Consider the following 19,683-nt stretch of genomic DNA (forward strand, 5'->3'; position numbering starts at 1 on the left):
AACTCCGTGTGGTTTAAATGCCTGTCTGCATCTAAGATGGACGCGCTCCCTGCCAATTTTGAATTCCTTCAGCATTCAGGTATGTGTATAATCATTTGTAATCTATGTCGACTACTTGCCATTCTATGTCCTTACCAGTGTATGTTTTATTTACAGTGTTTTGTGAAAATTCTTGCTCCCTCCCGATGCAGCCCTCGGCGAAACACGGGACCGTGTCGGGGGACGCATTCTAATCTGTTGCTTTTCTAAAATTGTGGAGTTGCCGCCTAAAATGAATAAAAATCTACTTGCTCTGTAGAGCTTTGATGAACCCTCATGGTTTGGACTAAATTCCTTTTCTGCACTTATTGCTGGGAGACTTCAATTACCCCAATATTGACTGAGTAAATGTATCATCGGGACACGCTAGAGAGATAACGTTCCTGGATGGAATAAATGATAGCTTTATGGAGCAATTGGTTCAGGAACCGACAAGAGATGGAGCAATTTTAGATCTAATTCTTAGTGGAGCACAGGATTTGGTGAGAGGTAACAGTGTTGGGGCCGCTTGGCAATAGTGGCAATAATTCAAATATGATCAAATTTGAATTAATGACTGGAAGAGGGGACAGTAAGCAAATCTACGGCTCTCGTGCTAAACTTTCAAAAGGGAAATTTTTGATAAAATGAGAAATTGTAAGTAAAAAACTGAAAGGAGCAGCTACAAAGGTAAAAAGTGTGCAAGAGGTGTAGTCATTGTTAAAAAAATACCATCCTAGAAGCACAGTCCAGATGTATTCCACACATTAAAAAAGGTGGAAAGAAGGTAAAACGATTACCGGCATGGTTAAAAGGGGAGGTGAAAGAAGCTATTTTAGCCAAAAGTTCTTCATTCAAAAATTGGAAGAAGGATCCAACAGAAGAAAATAGGATAATGCATAAGCGTTGGCAAGTTAAATGTAAGACATTGATAAGACAGGCTAAGAGAGAATTTGAAAAGAAGTTGGCCGTAGAGGCAAAAACTCACAATAAAAACTTTTTAAAATATATCCGAAGCAGAAAGCCTGTGAGGGAGTTAGTTGGACCGTTAGATCGAGGTCCAACTAACTCCCTCACCGTTAGATCGAGGTTCACTTAAAGAAGATAAGGCTATCACGGAAAGATTAAATGATTTCTTTGTTTCGGTGTTTACTAAAGAGTATATTGGGGAGATACCCATTCCGGAGAAGGTTTTCATGGGTAATGATTTAGATGGACTGAACCAAATCACGGTGAACCTAGAAGATGTGGTAGGCTTGATTGACAAACTGAAGAGTGGTAAATCACCTGGACCCGGATGGTATACACCTCAGGGTTCTAAAGGAACTAAAAAATGAAATTTCAGACCTATTAGTAAAAATTTGTAACCTATCATTAAAATCATCCATTGTACCTGAAGACTGGAGGATAGCTAATGTAACCCCAATATTTAAAAAGGGCTCCAGGAGCGGTCCAGGAAACTACAGACCGGTTAGCCTGACTTCAGTGCCAGGAAAAATAGTGGAAAATGTTCTAAGCATCAAAATCACAGAACATATAGAAAGACATGGTTTAATGGAACAAAGTCAGCATGGCTTTACCCAGGGCAAGTCTTGCCTCACAAATCTGCTTCACGTTTTTGAAGGAGTTGTTAAACATGTGGATAAAGGTGAACCAGTAGATGTAGTGTACTTGAATTTTCAGAAGGCGTTTGATAAAGTTCCTCATGAGAGGCTTCTAGGAAAAGTAAAAAGTCATGGTATAGGTGGTGATGACCTTTCGTGGATTACAAACCGGCTAAAATACAGGGAAACAGAGTAGGATTAAATGGACAATTTTCTCAGTGGAAGGGAGTGGGCAGTGGAGTGCCTCAGGGATCTGTATTGGGACCCTTACTTTTCAATATATTTATAAATGATCTGGAAAGAAATACGACGAGTGAGGTAATCAAATTTGCAGATGATTCAAAATTGTTCAGAGTAGTTAAATCACAAGCAGATTGTGATAAATTGCAGGAAGACCTTGTGAGACTGGAAAATTGGGCATCGAAATGGCAGGCGAAATTTAATGTGGATAAGTGCAAGGTGATGCATATAGGGAAAAATAACCCATGCTATAGTTACCCAATGTTAAGTTCCATATTAGCAGCTACCACCCAGGAAAGAGATCTAGGTGTCATAGTGGATAACACATTGAAATTGTCGGTTCAATGTGCTGCGGCAGTCAAAAAAGCAAACAATGTTGGGAATTACTAGAAAGGGAATGGTGAATAAAACGGAAAATGTCATAATGCCTCTGTATCGCTCCATGGGGAGACCCCACTTTGAATACTGTGTACAATTCTGGTCGCCGCATCTCAAAAATGATATAATTGCGATAGAGAAGGTACAGAGAAGGGCTACCAAAATGATAAGGGGAATGAAACAACTCCCCTATGAGGAAAGACTAAAGAGGTTAGGACTTTTCAGCTTGGAGAAGAGACGGCTAAGGGGGGTTCCCTGTACGTACCTGGATCAGTCCAGACAGTGGGTTATGTCCCCAATCCAGCAGATGGAGTCAGCCAAAGCTTCGAGGGGGCGTCACCATAAGTACTACTACCCCCTCTGCAGGAGTTCAGTATCTTCTGACTCCAGCAGATGCGAGTAGTAGAATCTGGGTTGCTCCAGATTGCCTGAAACCATTTCTTCCCTGTACGTACCTGGATCAGTCCAGACCGTGGGTTATGTCCCCAATCCAGCAGATGGAGTCAGCCAAAACTTTGAGGGGGCGTCACCATAAGTAGAACTACCCCCTCTGCAGGAGTTCAGTATCTTCTGACTCCAGCAGATGCGAGTAGGGAATTTGGAGTGCTCCCAATTCAGCATAAGCTTTTCACTTTGTACTTGGCTGCCTTGACTTGGGCTATTGCCTTTTTTCTTTGGAATCAAGTTTGAATCAAGTTTGTTAAAAAAAAACCATTTCTTACAGTGATTGCTTGTCTTCTCTGTTTTTTTTTCTCTCACTGTTTCTGTTGGATCAAGTTTGTTTTATTTAAAAAAAAAAAAAAAAAAAGTTAAAAAGGCTTCAATTTGGGACGGCATGACTTCCTTTTGCGTTGTCTCTCCCTCTCTCTCTCTCTCTCTCGGTGCTAGCTGTACCTTGTGGCCCGGGGTAAGTGCATTCTTCTGTGTTTTTCTTTACAGCTGATTTTGCTCGCGGCTGCTTCGGCTTCGCCGCGTTTTTCTCCCTCACCAGCAGCCATTTTGTCGGTTCCTCGTGGGCTGCGGAGGTGAGCGGGGAGATCTTCGTTGGCGGGTTGTGAGGCCAGGAGGGCCCCCCCGCGGCACCGTTCATCGGCGGGCAGTGCAGGCCGCTCGGGCCCCCCCGCGGCACCGTTCTTCATCGGCGGGCAGTGCAGGCCGCTCGGGCCCCCCCGCGGCACCGTTCTTCATTGGCGGGCAGTGCAGGCCACTCGGGCCCCCCCGCGCCGGCGTTTTTCCTTCGCGGCCCCCCCCGAGGCTTTTCGTTTATTTTGCCTGTCTCCGTTGCCAGCAGTGCTCACGATGCCGCAGCCGGCACGTTGCTCGACCTGCGGTGAGCCGGGATCGCGGATTGCCCGTGCAGGGATCTGTGCCCGGTGCCTCCCCGGGGGGGAGGGCACGTCGCAGTCCCTTAGCGAAATTTCGTTTTTGACAGGCATGCCCGGGCGGCGCGGGCCGGCCCCTCCCCCATTACTGGCGGGAACGGCGGCCATTTTACATGCCCAGCGCCCTGAGGGGACTCAGGCAGCGCTGGATGACAGGGACTCTCCCGAGGTTTCTCCACCGAATTTGCTGCCGGACAACAGCCTGACGGGCCAGGGTCCCACGGGGTTCCCCCCCCTCCGGGGCTTCCTCGAGTAGGCCGTGATTCCTCCCGGACTTTGTACTGTTAATGCACACTGCGTGTTTGCAGGGCCTCGTCGCTCCTGCAGCACCGTCTCCAGCCAAGGTCCCGCGGCTCTCGCCTCCCTCTCAGGCCCCCCCCGTCCCGGCGGGTGTGGGGGCCACCCTGCCTCCTGCCCGCACCTGGATTCCTGCGGGCTCCGGGGGAGCAGTGACAGGCCCGGCGTCTCCTGGGCCGGACCTGGGAGAAGGGGGCCAAGGCGATTCCACCACAGAGGGGGACGATCCGCGCACGCTGCGTCTCTTCCAGGGGGAAGAGCTGGACGAACTTATTCCACTCCTGATCCAGGAGCTGGATCTCGATCCGCCGCCGGACCCGCCCGCTCCAGTAGCGCCCGCCGTCGTCACGTCGGCCAAGAAGGGAGATCCGGTGCTGGCAGCCCTCCGGCCGAGGGCTCGGGCGTTTCCCATCCATGATTCTTTCCTGCAGCTTCTTACTAGGGAATGGGACGCCCTGGAGCCTTCCCTTAAGGTCAGTCGGGCCATGGAGAAGCTGTATCCGCTACCAGAGGATTTTCTGGATCTCATCAAGGTTCCGAAAGTGGACTCCGCGGTGTCGGCGGTCACGAAGAGGACGACCATACCAGTGACGGGTGGCGCGGCCTTACGGGATACGCAGGATCGCAAGTTGGAAGTCTTCCTCAAGCGGGTCTTCGAGGTCTCCGCGCTGGGGATGCGGGCGGCGATGTGCAGCTCGCTGGCTCAGAGGGCGAGTCTTCTCTGGGGGCAACAACTTCTCACCTCTCAGGTTCTGCCGGCCGAGGAGGCCGCCCAAGCGGATAGGCTGGAAACTGCGGTGGCGTACGGGGCTGACGCCTCCTATGACCTGCTTCTAGGACCTGCTTCGGGTCCTGGCCCGATCCATGGTCTCGGTAGTGGCGGCGCGTCGCCTTCTATGGCTTCGCAACTGGGCGGCGGACACTTCCTCCAAGTCGAGCCTGGGTTCCCTGCCATTCAGGGGTAAGTTCCTGTTCGGAGAGGATTTGGACCAGATCATCAAGTCACTGGGGGTAAACGCAGTCCATCGCCTGCCGGAGGACAGGTACCGGCCCTCCAGGGCGTTTTCGTCCTCCCGCACCAGATCCAGGGCGCAACGGCGCTATAGGAACTACAGACCGGCGGTCTCCAGGCCCTCTGCCCCCAGGTCGCAGACCTGGTCCCGCTCCTTTCGCGGGTGTAGGCCTGTGCGTCCCACCTCGGGAACGGGACAACCCTCTCCCATGTCCTCCCAATGATGTTCGGCTCGCCCACTCCACCGTCCCCCGGATTGGGGGACGGCTGGCATTTTTCTACAAGGAGTGGGCGCGGATCACTTCGGACCAGTAGGTCTTGGACACCATAGAACACGGCTACGCGTTGGAATTTGTCCGTGCTCCAAGGGGACGGTTCATCTTCTCCCCCTGCGGATCGGCCTCCAATCGAAGGGAGGTGCAGTTGACATTGGACAGGCTTCGGGAGATTGGCGCCATTGCGCCCGTGCCCTCCAGAGAGGTGGGCTTGGGCCATTATTCCATCTACTTCGTGGTACCCAAGAAGGACGGCTCCTACCGGCCCATCCTGGACTTGAAGGAAGTCAACAAATCCCTCCGGGTGGTTCGGTTTCGGATGGAAACGCTGCGCTCGGTGATTGCGGCGGTGCATCGAGGGGAGTTCCTAGTCTCCTTGGACCTGACGGAGTCCTACCTTCACATCCCCATCCACCGGGAGCATCATCGTCTTCTCCGGTTCATGATCCTGGACCAACATTTCCAGTTTGTGGTGCTCCCGTTCGGGTTGGCGACGGCACCGCGCACTGTCACCAAGATCATGGTAGTCGGGGCGGCGGCTCTTCGGAAAGAGGGTATTTTAGTTCCTCCTTACCTGGACGGTTGGCTCATCCGAGCGAAGTTTTTCCTAGACAAGGCGCACGCCCTGCGAGAACACATACAGCGGTTCTCTGCGTTACCAGTTCCCACCTCCTGGGATTACCTGCAGCTCCTGGGGGTGATGGGCTCCACCATCGACATGGTTCCTTGGGCGTTTGCGCACCTTCGGCCCCTACAAAGAGCACTTCTCTCCCGTTGGAAACCGCTGTCGCAGGACTACCAGATGCTCCTCCCCCTGCCGCAGTTTGCCAGGATCAGCCTGGGCTGGTGGATGGATCCGAAGAATCTGGCTCGCGGCGTGTCCCCCGACCTGTCAGATTGGGTGGTGGTCACCACCGATGCCAGCCTCGTCGGCTGGGGAGCGGTCTGCGGCCGCGGCACCACGCAGGGGACGTGGTCCGCGGAGGAGACAAAGTGGTCCATCCATCGCCTGGAGACCAGAGCGGTCAGACTAGCTCTGCGACACTTCCTGCCGATTTTATCGGACAACGCGGCCACGGTGGCCTATATCAATCGCCAGGGCGGCACTCGCAGCCCGCAAGTCGCGCTCGAGGCAGCGATGCTGATGCAGTGGGCGGAATGTCATCGGGTCCGCCTGGCGGCCTCGCACATCGCAGGCGTGGACAACGTCCAGGCGGATTTCCTCAGTCGCCAGCTTCTGGATCCCGGAGTTTGGTCCCTCTCCGACGAGGCGATGCAACTTCTTGTCCAGCGGTGGGGAACTCCCCACATGGATCTGATGGTGTCCGCACAAAACGCCAAGGCTCCCCGTTTCTTCAGTCGCAGAAGAGAGCGAGGAGCGGAGGGAGTGGATGCTCTAGTGCTTCCGTGGTCGACCAGTCTTCTCCTATACGCGTTCCCGCCTTGGCCACTGGTGGGAAGACTACTCCGCAGAATAGAGGCTCATCAGGGAACTGTGATCTTCGTCGCGCCAGAGTGGCCAAGACGACCCTGGTCTGCGGACCTTCTCCACCTGGTGATCGACGGACCCATCCGACTGGGACATCTCCCCTGCCTCCTGCACCAGGACCCGGTATTTTTCGATCAGGCAGAACTCTTCTGTCTTGCGGCCTGGCTTTTGAGAGGCACCGTCTTCGGCGCCAGGGCTACCAGGAGGCGGTAGTGTCCACGCTGTTGTGTTCCCGAAAGACTTCGACGGCCGTGGCCTATGTTCGGGTCTGGAAGGTTTTCGAGCTGTGGTGTACTGACCAGAACACGAGACCTGCTTCGGCTTCTGCTCCCCAGATCCTTCAGTTTCTACAAGCGGGGGTGGACAAGGGGCTCGCCCGCAACTCGCTCCGGGTTCAGGTGGCCGCCCTTGGTTCGCTCCTGCGCGACGGGGGCTCTCTGCTGCAACACCCGGACATTGTTCGCTTCCTAAAGGGTGTCAAGCATTTGCGGCCTCCGTTGCGGGATCCTTGTCCCTCCTGGAGTCTCAACCTTGTGCTCCGTGCCATGTCGGGGCCCCCGTTCGAGCCACTGCGGAATGCGACGATCAAGGACCTCACCCTCAAGACTGTGTTTCTGGTGGCCATCTGCTCCGCTCGACGCATCTCGGAGCTGCAGGCCCTGTCGTGTAGAGAGCCTTATCTCCGTTTCTCCGACTCTGGAGTTTCTCTTCGCACTGTTCCTTCCTTCCTTCCGAAGGGGGTGTCTACGTTCCACGTCAATCAGACGGTGGAACTGCCGTCGGCTCTCCGACTCCTGGATGTCAAGCGCACACTGCTCCTCTACCTAGAGGCTACGAATGATCTCCGGACTTCTGACCATCTCTTCGTACTTTGGTCCGGCCCTAGGAAAGGATCTCAGGCTAGGAAAGGATCTCAGGCCTCGAAGACGACCATTGCTAGATGGCTGAAGGCCGGCATTGCCGTTTGCTACGTTGGGGTGGGGCGGACTCCCCCGCCTGGCATTGTAGCGCACTCTACACGCTCTCAGGTGGCTTCCTGGGCGGAAGCTCGCTCGGTTTTCCTCTCAAGAAATCTGTAGAGCAGCCACCTGGAAATCGTTACACACGTTCTCGAGGCACTATCGTCTGCACCTCGCCTCTTCTGTCTCTGGACACTTTGGCGAACAGGTTCTACGAGCAGGCCTCGCAAGACCCCACCCGAGTTAGGGAAGCTTGGGTACATCCCACTGTCTGGACTGATCCAGGTACGTACAGGGAAAAGAAAATTATTACTTACCTGCTAATTTTCGTTCCTGTAGTACCATGGATCAGTCCAGACGCCCTCCGCGTTTGGGTTCTAATCCTGCTTGGCCGTTGTTCTACGATACAGTTTTCACTGTTTGTCACAGTTCCCGGTTGGGTTGATACGCGGTATTCATCACCTCCTACCCGTTGGTGGGACGGTTGCAGTTCTTTACTTAGGTTAAGCGGCTTATTGTTGCCGTTTACTTTAAACTTGATCCAATACGGGGGTTTGTTTACTCGGGCTTTGATATACTCAATACTGAACTCCTGCAGAGGGGGTAGTAGTACTTATGGTGACGCCCCCTCGAAGCTTTGGCTGACTCCATCTGCTGGATTGGGGACATAACCCACTGTCTGGACTGATCCATGGTACTACAGGAACGAAAATTAGCAGGTAAGTAATAATTTTCTTATATGATAGAGGTGTTTAAAATCATGAGAGGTCTAGAACGGGTAGATATGAATCGGTTATTTACTCTTTCGGATAGTAGAAAGACTAGGGGGCACTCCATGAAGTTAGCATGGGGCACATTTAAAACTAATTCGAGAAAGTTCTTCTTCACTCAACGCATAATTAAACTCTGAAATTTGTTGCCAGAGGACGTGGTTAGTTCAGTTAGCATAGCTGTGTTTAAAAAAGGATTGGATAAGTTATTGGAGGAGAAGTCCATTACCTGCTATTAATTAAGTTGACTTAGAAAATAGCCACTGCTATTACTAGCATCAGTAGCATGGGAAAGACTTCGTGTTTGGTAATTGCCAGGTTCTTGTGGCCTGGATTGGCCACTGTTGGGAACAGGATGCTGGGCTTGATGGACCCTTGGTCTGACCCAGTATGGCATGTTCTTATGTTTTAAAGGAGAGGGAGAGCCAGGCCCAGCAGACTAATTCAAGGTATAGATGCAGGCTATGAATTTGCCTTCTATGCCATCTTTCACATTTGTGTGACTGTGGCTCAGCAGCGCCAGAGAGGGAAGGAGGGGCTGTACAACCTCAGGTGCCCATGAGTGAAAGGACATGATGCTTCTCTTTCCCCTGCTATAGGGAATCCTGCGCACCAGTGACACCATCCGGAAATTCCAGACTGTACCAGCCCAGCCAGGTCAAGCCTCGCCACTTCTCCAGTACTTTGGGATCTTGCTGGATCAAGGTCAGCTGAACAAGTTTGAATCCCTGGAACTCTGTCGCCCGGTGCTACAGCAGGGCCGCAAACAGCTTCTGGAGAAATGGCTGAAGGAAGATAAGGTGTGTGTGAGGCAGTTGTAAAACTCCAGCTGTGCTTTGGCTGCTTGTAGGAAGTGCTGTCCTGCTTCATTCCTGCTGTCTGCGTTCACAGCTGGAGTGCTCAGAAGAGCTGGGAGACCTGGTGAAGGCAGCAGATCCCACCCTTGCCCTCAGTGTTTACCTCCGTGCCAACGTGCCAAACAAGGTCATCCAGTGCTTTGCAGAGACGGGTCAGTTCCAGAAAATTGTGCTGTACACCAAAAAGGTGAGTGCTGCACCTCCCTCGTCCCACGAGATCTCCTGCCTCCCTATGCTGACTAATAATGTCCCACTGTCTGCTGCCCTGTGCTGCTGAGTAATGTGTAGGTGCAGTTTGTGGGTTATAAGAACTTGGTTTCTGGGTGTTCTGTGCCCCACAGGTCGCGTACACTCCTGACTGGATCTTCCTGCTGAGGAGTGTGATGCGCATCAGTCCTGAGCAAGGGCTGCAGTTCGCTCAGATGCTGGTGCAGGATGAGGAGCCACTGGCCAGCATTAACCAGGTGAGCATGGCTGGTGTTTCCATTAAGTTGCCTAGAGCTCCAATAGTTTGGGGGCAGCAAACTCCCACCAGCATGAGGCCAAGAGGGATGCTGTGCCAGAGCCAGTACCACCAAAGGAGGGAGCGCTGGGCTGGAGCCATTGCTGCTGGCAGGAAGGGGTGCTGTGCAGGAGGACCATTTGGGGGGGGAGAGGGGAGAGAGCTGCATGACCAAAGGTTCGCCTAGGGTGGCAAATATTCTTGCACCAGCCTTCCAAGTAAGCAATGGGGACAAGGAGGTGGAAATCTTTAATTCAGCAAAATTAAAACAGCTGAATCTGTGCTTGCCCTTAGTTGCACCTTGTGTGCATTTGTGAAGAATATGGTGCATATAGTGAGGGCAAATGGCATTCCCAAAAGAAGACCGAAGTACAGGGACAGCATCTTTGGGCCTTTCTTGTTCACAGATGTGGAGAGCAGTTTCATTCTGGATTTCTGTTTGAAACAATGGAAAGTATAAGCAGTGCACACTGCAGCTCCATCTTCCTTGGACCCATAGGGCAGCATTTCCCCACCCTCTTCTGGATGCGCACTTCATCTCAAGAGTTTTCAGGATATATTCATGAAAGATTTGCATGCCCTGGGTCTTCAACACATGTAAACGTTATGACATGAATACTCTTTGTGGCAATCCTGGAAATGATGCCCTAGGCTGTTCCCATGCCCAGAGCTGGAAATTGATGCTAGGCTCCAAACTTTGTTTTCCACCCACTTTTTAAGATCCAAAACCTTTCAGTTCTGTTTGTACCCCAGATCAGTGCAGACAAGTGGGTTTTGCATCCCTACCAGCAGATGGAGGCAGAGAACAAACACTGAGGCACTGCTACATAACTGAGAGTGCCACCTGTAGTCCTCAGGATTTCTCTGTCTCCAGCAGATGGTAGAGGTCCAAACCTGCAGTCTGTTTGGAAAAAACAAGTCATAAATATTGCTGATATTGAACAATTACGTTTTGACTTACATATTTAGAGTGCTCATTTTTTATCTACTTGGGGCCCTGTATCAGGAATATCTGAGAGGTAATTAGAACTTTCCTAGTGTGTAGCCAGATGGACTCAGGACCAATGGGTTATGTGCTTCCCTGCTAGCAGATGGAGACCGAGTCAGGTTTCAAAGCTGATATCATCCTAGATACACCCCTGCAGTGACCTCAGCCATTCAATATCTTTCCGTCTCCCAGCAGATGTGGACGCTGTCCCCACACCAGCAGCGGTGTTAAGCGGGATTGCGGCATTAGTTCGAAGGAGAAATTTACCTTTAAATTGAAAGGAAGATAGGTATCACCGCAGGAGAGTGGGGCTCAAAGGGTCCCCCCCTCCCCCCCCAATTTAAGAATTCCTGAGGTGATTTCAGAGATCCCTCAGAGGTGTGCCTTGGCCTGGTAGCCGGTTCCCGGCTTGGACTTTGCTGCTGAAGCAGCTGAAAGGCGGCGGTGACAGCCTAAGGGCCCCCCCCCCTGCAGCCAGAGACCGTCTCTGTACTCAGCTGATAAGTGCTGAGACCAAGTAGAGAAGAACTCCGACGATCCAGAGATGTGGCAGTGCTTCGGTAAGTCTTTTCTCCACTCCCCTTTGCTCAGTGCACTGTACCAACATCGTTCCCAATCCTGTTAGGGCAAAGGAAGGGGGTTTCCGAGTGGGTTGAGTGATTCCTTGTTGGGCTAGGCCCCGCTTCAGGCTCGGACATTCCAGGTGGCGGTGCGCGGTTTGGTGCGACCCATTTTTCCCCCTTTGTCGGTATGTGCGGTGTGGGCCAGCCTGTGCGCCAAACATGCACGCAAATACGCGCAAAAGCGCATGCACACTTTAGCACACAACCGGCTGCTTAGATTTATGTGCACAGAGGCTAGTCTGTGTGTGCTCGAGAGGCAATAGCCGGCTGAATGCACAAGCTACAGTGTGTTATGGCCCCGGCAGCAATGAAGCTCAAGCAACACTCCCTTTGTGCTGCTTGCTATATTAGGGCTGCACAGTCTGACCTGGAATCCCCTCCTGTGTCAGCACTATGAGGAGGCCCAGGGAGGGCTGGATTCTCAGAACCTTTCCAAGTCCGGCCCCTCCTAGATGGAAGATGGGTCAGCCAAGAACTTATCTGGCAGCACCCCGGACTTGAGCAATTCCGGGGCTGTGTCCTCCCCAGGAGAGGGCAGTTCAGCGGCCCCTACCCTGGTTCCTCCTGGGCCAAATATGGACCAGGCGGCCTTCTCTTGGTTGGAATTTTTTCAGGGCCTTCAAACCTTTTTTCAGGTGCAGTCAGCTACTGCCCCTGCCCGGGCTGAGTCCCAGCTGGGAAGGTCTCCCATTCCCAGTCCTGTCAGTATGCCTGAGGACATGCCTCACCAAGGGTATCTCTGATAGGGATCCAAACACTACGGGCGATGACGGGGATTCCTTGGAGGACAGGAAAATCCCTCCAGGCCTGGAGCCATACCGGACCATGCTTCGATTTTTCCACAGAGACGAATTACCGGCCCCTAGTCTCCCAGACCTTGAATGCTCTGGAAGTTCCAGGCAGGGACCCTATGTCAGAGCCAAAGAAGAACCCCATCCTGGTGTCTCTATGGAAAGTCTCTTGCTATTTCCCTATGCTAGAAGCCATCCAGGAGTTGATTGACCTGGAATGGGATGCCCCGGAAGCAAGTTTTAAAGGATGTCAGGCCTTGGAGGCTCTGTACCCTCTGGACCCAGCAGTCAAGGAATGCCTGCGTTTCCCGAAGGTGGACGCCCTGGTCTGTTCCGTCTCAAAGCGAACAACTATACAAGTAGAGGGAGGAGCAGCCTTGCAGGATGCTCACGATAGGCGGTTGGAATCCATCCTTAAGCAAGCTTTTGACGCGACAGCAATGACACTGCAGATCGCTTCCTTTTGTGCCCTGGTGGCTCGTTCATGTATGCTTCTCGCAAGAGAGGCAGATAGCTCAGGGGCACATGCCAAAGAGGTGATCAAACCTGCCGCGGTCATCCTAGTGGATAAAAGCTTGGAGCTAATGCGTACCTTAGCCAGCGGAGTAGCCTCGGTGGTGACGGCCAGAAGACAGCTATAGTTGCGAAATTGGTCAGTGAACTCAACCTTTAAGGCGAACCTCAGAAAGATGCCCTTTAAGTGATCCCTCCTATTCAGAAGTGAATTGGAGAAGCTAGCCAGTAAGTGGGGTGAATTTCCAGTGCCCCAGCTAACGGAAGATAAGAAAAAGAGGTCATAGCACCCCTCACCAATGAGGGGTCGGGCCAGGGGTTCCAAGCGCTTCCGGCCCTACAGAAACTCGTCATTTCAGACATCTCGGCCCTTGAAGGTCTGTCCTTTCCGAAACAACAACCACAAAGAGGAACTGGTTCGGGCTCAGGTTCGAACCGACCTTCCCATTGACGTTTGGCCCAACCCATCCATAGGACGAGGAGATGGGGCAGCCTATTCCTCTTCTATTAGTAGTGGGTCGAGATCACTTCAGACAAATGGGTACTGGACATCATACGAGAAGGATACGCTCTGGAATTTCTCAGCATCCCTCGGGACAGGTTCATGTCACCTTGCCACTCCCAGCACAAGAAACTGGCAGTGGAATCCACACTGATAAGGCTTTTCAGTCTGAGGGCTATAACTCCGGTACCTACACCCCAAGTAAATACTGAAGAGTAGTAAATCACCTGGACCGGATGGTATACACCCCAGAGTTCTGAAGGAACGGATGGTATACATCCCAGAGTTCTGAAGGAACTAAAAAATGAAATTTCAGACCTATTAGTAAAAATTTGAAACTTATCAATAAAATCATCCATTGTACCTGAAGACTGGAGGATAGCAAATGTAACCCCAATATTTAAAAAGGGCTCCAGGGGCGATCCGGGAAACTACAGACCGGTTAGCCTGACTTCAGTGCCAGGAAAAATAGTGGAAAGTGTTCTAAACATCAAAATCACAGAACATATAGAAAGATATGGTTTAATGGAACAAAGTCAGCATGGCTTTACCCAGGGCAAGTCTTGCCTCACAAATCTGCTTCACTTTTTTGAAGGAGTTAATAAACATGTGGATAAAGGTGAACCGGTAGATATAGTATACTTGGATTTTCAGAAGGCGTTTGACAAAGTTCCTCATGAGAGGCTTCTAGGAAAAGTAAAAAGTCATGGGATAGGTGGCGATGTCCTTTCATGGATTGCAAACTGGCTAAAAGACAGGAAACAGAGAGTAGGATTGAATGGGCAATTTTCTCAGTGGAAGGGAGTGGACAGTGGAGTGCCTCAGGGATCTGTATTGGGACCCTTACTGTTCAATATATTTATAAATGATCTGGAAAGAAATACGATGAGTGAGATAATCAAATTTGCAGATGACACAAAATTGTTTAGAGTAGTTAAATCACAAGCAGATTGTGATAAATTGCAGGAAGACCTTGTGAGACTGGAAAATTGGGCATCCAAATGGCAGATGAAATTTAATGTGGATAAGTGCAAGGTGATGCATATAGGGAAAAATAACCCATGCTATAATTACACAATGTTGGGTTCCATATTAGGTGCTACAACCCAAGAAAGAGATCTAGGTGTCATAGTGGATAACACATTGAAATCGTCGGTGCAGTGTGCTGCGGCAGTCAAAAAAGCAAACAATGTTGGGAATTATTAGAAAAGGAATGATGAATAAAACGGAAAATGTCATGCCTCTGTATCGCTCCATGGTGAGACCGCACCTTGAATACTGTGTACAATTCTGGTCGCCGCATCTCAAAAAAGATATAATTGCGATGGAGAAGGTACAGAGAAGGGCTACCAAAATGATAAGGGGAATGGAATAACTCCCCTATGAGGAAAGACTAAAGAGGTTAGGACTTTTCAGCTTGGAGAAGAGACGACTGAGGGGGGGGATATGATAGAGGTGTTTAAAATCATGAGAGGTCTAGAACGGGTAGATGTGAATCGGTTATTTACGCTTTCGGATAGTAGAAAGACTAGGGGGCACTCCATGAAGTTAGCATGGGGCACATTTAAAACTAATCGGAGAAAGTTCTTTTTTACTCAACGCACAATTAAACTCTGGAATTTGTTGCCAGAGAATGTGGTTCGTGCAGTTAATATAGCTGTGTTTAAAAAAGGATTGGATAAGTTCTTGGAGGAGAAGTCCATTACCTGCTATTAAGTTCACTTAGAGAATAGCCACTGCCATTAGCAATGGTTACATGGAATAGACTTAGTTTTTGGGTACTTGCCAGGTTCTTATGGCCTGGATTGGCCACTGTTGGAAACAGGATGCTGGGCTTGATGGACCCTTGGTCTGACCCAGTATGGCATTTTCTTATGTTCTTATGTTTCTTATTACATCTATTTCATCGTGTCAAAGAAAGAGGGTTAATTCCGACCCATCCTGGATCTCAGTGGCTATAGGAGCCTATGCTTTGCTGTACTGGGCCACCATTACCAGTTCCGGGCAATGCCCTTCGGCCTGACAATTACCCCCAGAACATTCTCCAAAACTATGGTGGTCGTGGAACGGCACCGAGGAAAGTAGGGATCCTGGTGCACCCTTACTTGGACGACTGGCTGATCCGGGCAAAGTCGTTGGAAGAGAGCCTCCAGGTGACCAGCAGGGTCAGCTCTCTCCTACAGGAACTCGGTTGGGTTGTGAACATAGACAAGAGAGTACTGGGGGTCAGATTCGACACTAAGCAGGACATGGTCTTCCTCCCTCGAAGAGAAGGAAACTGATGGGACTTGAGTGCGCCAGTTGGCGAACACAATGCACCCCAGGGTATAGAACTAACTTCAGGTCCTCAACTTCATGGTGTCAACCCTAAAAGTAGTACCGTGGGTGAGGGCATACATGCGACCTCTCCAGTGTTTTCTGCTGTCATGTTGGAACCCACTGTCTCAAGACTACTCGATTTGCCTCCACCTACCGATGGAAGTATTCTCTCTGCTCCAGTGGTGGCTACAGGAAGTTCACCTAAGCAATGGTGTAAGCCTGTCCCCACCAAACTGTATCATCCTCATGACTGATGCGAGCCTCCAAGGGTGGGAAGCTCACTGTCAGGAACTGACAACCCAGGGGCGATAGACCGAGGAAGAGGCGAGCTGGAACATAAACCACCTGGAAGCGCAAGTGGTCAGATTAGCATGTCTGCAGTTCACTCACAGGCTCCAGGGGCAAGCAATCTGCGTGATGTCTGACAACGCAACAACTGTTGCCTACATCAACTGCCAGGGAGAAACTAAAAGCCACCAACAGTCTCTGGAAATAGACCCCCTTATGGAATAGGCAGAGTTGAACCTACAAGTGACCTCGGCCTCCCACATCATGGGAAAAGACTGTCTGAGCAAACTTTCTCAGCAGGGAAAGCCTGGATCTGGGGAAATGGATACTGTCGACCAGAGCCTTCCAGCTCCTAGTAGATCGCTGGGGCCTCCCATCCATTGACCTACTGGCTATATCTCACAATGCGAAGGTTCCCCAGTTCTTCAGTCACAGACAAGATCAGCGCTCCCAAGGGATCGATGCCCTCGTCCAGACCTGGCCAGAGGAAGCCTTGCTTGTACGCCTTCCCTCTGTGGCCTCTACTGGGCAAGATCATCCGCAAGAACGAACACCACAGAAGATTAGTCCTTCTGGTGGCCCCGGATTGGCCCAGATGCCCATGGTATGCAGACATGCGGAGGCTTCTCGTGGAGAGTCCTCTTTTTGCCTCCCCTCACACTGGGATCTTCTCCAGCAAGGTCCGATTCTTCACAAAGATCCAACTCTATTCTCTCTTACAGTCTGGCACTTGAGAGGGCTCATCTGACGAAGCGTGGATATTCGGCGGCCGTGATTGCCACATTGCTCCATGTGCGGATGTTCTCAATGTCCCTGGCATACGTATGGATCTGGAGAATATTTGAGGCTTGGTGCAAGGAGCGGGGGTTCCCCCGCAGACGACCAAGATCCCCGTGATTCTGAAATTTTTACAGGACGGCCTGAACAAAGGATTGTCCCTCAACTTCCTGAAGGTTCAGTTGGCAGCCCTCTCCTGCTTAAGGGCCAATGTGAACGAACCCGTCTGTCGGCGCATCCAGATTTGGCCCGTTTCCTAAAAGGGGTTAAACAACTCCGACCACCCTTAAAGTGGCCGGTACCCCTATGGAACCTCAATCTAGTATTGGACTTTCTAACAGGACCTTCCTTCAGACCATTATGCAGTCTTTCACTATGCCTGTTAACACTAAAGACTGTATTCTTAGTGGTGATATGCTTGGCTCATCACATCTCTGAACTACAGGTGCTGTCTTGTCGAACAGTTCCTTCGATTTACTCCAGAAACAGTACAGCTTCGCACCGTCCCCTCCTTACCAAAGTAGTCTCGGAGTTTCACCTAAACCAATCCATCTCCTTACCATCCTCGGATAGAAGCAAGGACACGGAAGACTACTTCCTTCTTCGTCATCTAAACGACTGTAGACTTCTAGTGTGGTATCTGGAATGTTCAGAACAGGTGCACAAGACAGATTGTTCTTCACGGGGTGGGGGGGGGGAAACAGGGCGAAGTGGCTTCGTAAGCTACCATAGCTCGCTGGATCAAGGAAATAATCAAGGGAGTCTACGTAGGGGCAGGGAAACCTTTACCCCTCCAAGTCAAAGCTCATTCTACCAAGGCCCAGGCAGTATCTTGGCGGAAGCTAAGCTACTGTCTCCCGCCGTCATCTGTCAAGCAGTGATGTGGTCCTCCTTATACACCTTCTGCACGTTCTACCGTCTGGACGTCCAAGTCCGAAAGGACGCAGCCTTTGCAAGGGCGGTACTAACCGAACCGCAGGCAGCCTCCCGCCCCATTCGGGAGTAGCTTTTGTACATCCCTCTGGTCCTGAGTCCATCTGGCTATGCGCTAGGAAATGGAGAAATTACTTACCTGATAATCTGTTTTCCTTAGTGAAGACAGATGGACTCAGCATCCCGCCCATGGCTGCCCATGAACGGTACCAAGAAATCGCTAATGAGGCGAATCTCGATCCCATGAGATTGCAGGTAAGCCATCGCCCTATCCCAGGATCAGGGCATCTATAGTATTGCTGGGATCCAGCACTTTATGGGTTGAGTACAGTTGCCATCTCCAGTTTTTTAATCTTTTTAATCAAGTATTAAGTTGCATCCAAGTTAAAATTAAATTTTTCAATGGTATGTCCACAATGGCTGAGGTCACTGCAGGAGTATATCTATGGTGATGTCAGCTCTGAAACCTGACTCTGTCTCCATCTGTTAGCAGGGGAGCACAAAGCCCATTGGGCCTGAGTCTATCTGTCTACACTAAGTAAAATGAAATTATCAGATAAGTAATTTCTCCATTTATGAATGTATACAATCATTATTTCGCTGTACGTACCCAGATCAGTCCAAATTCTGTCTCCAGCAGATGGAGACAGAGAGTTTTACTGACACTGCTACCTAACCACGTGTGCCACCTGCAATTCCTCTATTTCTCTATCGCCAGCAGATGGTAGATGGTGAAAAACCTGCAGTTCTGCAGTCTGGACAATTTTTTTTTTCTCTGAACTTTCCTCCTCGGGTTGTTTGTTTTTTTTATCCTAGTGGGTTCTTCTCTGTCCGGTTGAGCCGGGGGTTGGTGACCCTTGTGTGTACCCAGTCCGTAAGCCTGTGGGGTATAAATCTGGTGGTCTGAATCCCTTCCCTTCATAAGGCCGCTGAGGCGCCTGCAGGCTTGGGGTATTTTTATTTTGAGGCAATCTATTCCTTTTCTAGCCTCTGTTTCTTAGCTTTGGAGGAGTTTAATAAAGTTTTTAAAAAAAAATAACAAAACTTGACAGCATAGCTCTGCTATGTGGGCGGCTTCCTCCTCATTCTTTTGGCAACTGGTGAGCTTTCTAGTGCTAAGGTCTATTTTTTCCTGCTTGTTCTCTCGGCAGTTTTCTCCTCAGTTGCGATGGATTGTGGGTCAGCATGCCGCACATCTCAACCGGCTTGGTTTGTGCACAGATGTTCAAATGGGCAGGGAGGGCTCATCTGAGGGCCTGGCAGGCCGCAAAAAGCGCCGGGAGGACCACTGCTACCACTTCTGCAGTGCTCCAGGGTTCTGATCCCTTCCTGCTCAGCGTGGGAACGGCAGCCATTTTGGGTTCGCATTTGGCTGTTCCTGCACTGTCAGGGGACACGGATGTTCTCCCGCGCTTGTCTCCAGCCTGTTCTGTCTCCGGGTGTGACTAGAAGGACTCGAAGGAAGGAGCCCCATGCTTCCAGTCCCTAGCTCCTATCCTACGGGGACTGGAGCATCAAGACCGTTTTCAGCATGTTTTGTGGTGGTGCTGCATGATGCTTATCTTTCCAAGCAGCAGGCAGCTTGTGTTGGTAGTGATTCTCGGTTCCTGCTACCCCAGGGGGATACTGTAGGGCCAAAGCAGGATCGATCTATCAGGAAACGTGTTTCCCCTGTCCAGATTGTTGGGTCCTCCTTTGGGATCAGGCTCAGGTTGGATAGTTCTGACAATGCTCCTTTGGGGACAGAGGAGCCTCCTGGCCAGGATGTACTGGTGGATCTGGTGGCAGGTGTTGGGGCAGGGGGATTATCCGGAGTGAATCTCCCGAGGGGGATGACCTGAAGATAGTTTGACTTTTTGGGAAGGAGGAGCCAAATGCCTAACTTCCTCTGGCTTTTCAGGTGCTTGGGGTTAAAATTCCCCAGGAGGACTCTGGGAGGGAGAGGATCCAGTCCTGGATGGGATGCAGAGTCCCCAGACAGCCTTCCCATATCACAAATCAGTGAGGAAGTGTTGGTAAGCAGAGTGGGGAACTTCCGGATTCCGGTTTAAAGGTTGGGAAAGGGGCAGTGGGAAGTTTTATTATATTATCCGTTGCCTGAACAAACATTGGAGCTGTTTGCTCTTCCTAAAGTTGATGCTGCGATTTTGGCGGTTCCAAAAAGGA

General features: G+C 51.0%; 1 protein-coding gene across 1 annotated transcript in view; it reads left to right on the plus strand.

Annotated features, from left to right (window-relative positions):
• CLTCL1 (clathrin heavy chain like 1) overlaps positions 1 to 19,683 on the plus strand; it is a 118,888-nt gene that overhangs the window by 37,999 nt on the left and 61,206 nt on the right. Inside the window, 3 exon segments of the mRNA XM_029619101.1 lie at positions 9,024 to 9,224; positions 9,316 to 9,468; positions 9,623 to 9,754. Coding sequence (XP_029474961.1) covers positions 9,024 to 9,224; positions 9,316 to 9,468; positions 9,623 to 9,754 — 486 coding nt within the window.

The sequence above is a fragment of the Rhinatrema bivittatum genome, chromosome 11 (genome assembly GCF_901001135.1).
Source record: "Rhinatrema bivittatum chromosome 11, aRhiBiv1.1, whole genome shotgun sequence".
In the NCBI taxonomy this organism is placed as follows: Eukaryota; Metazoa; Chordata; class Amphibia; order Gymnophiona; family Rhinatrematidae; genus Rhinatrema; species Rhinatrema bivittatum.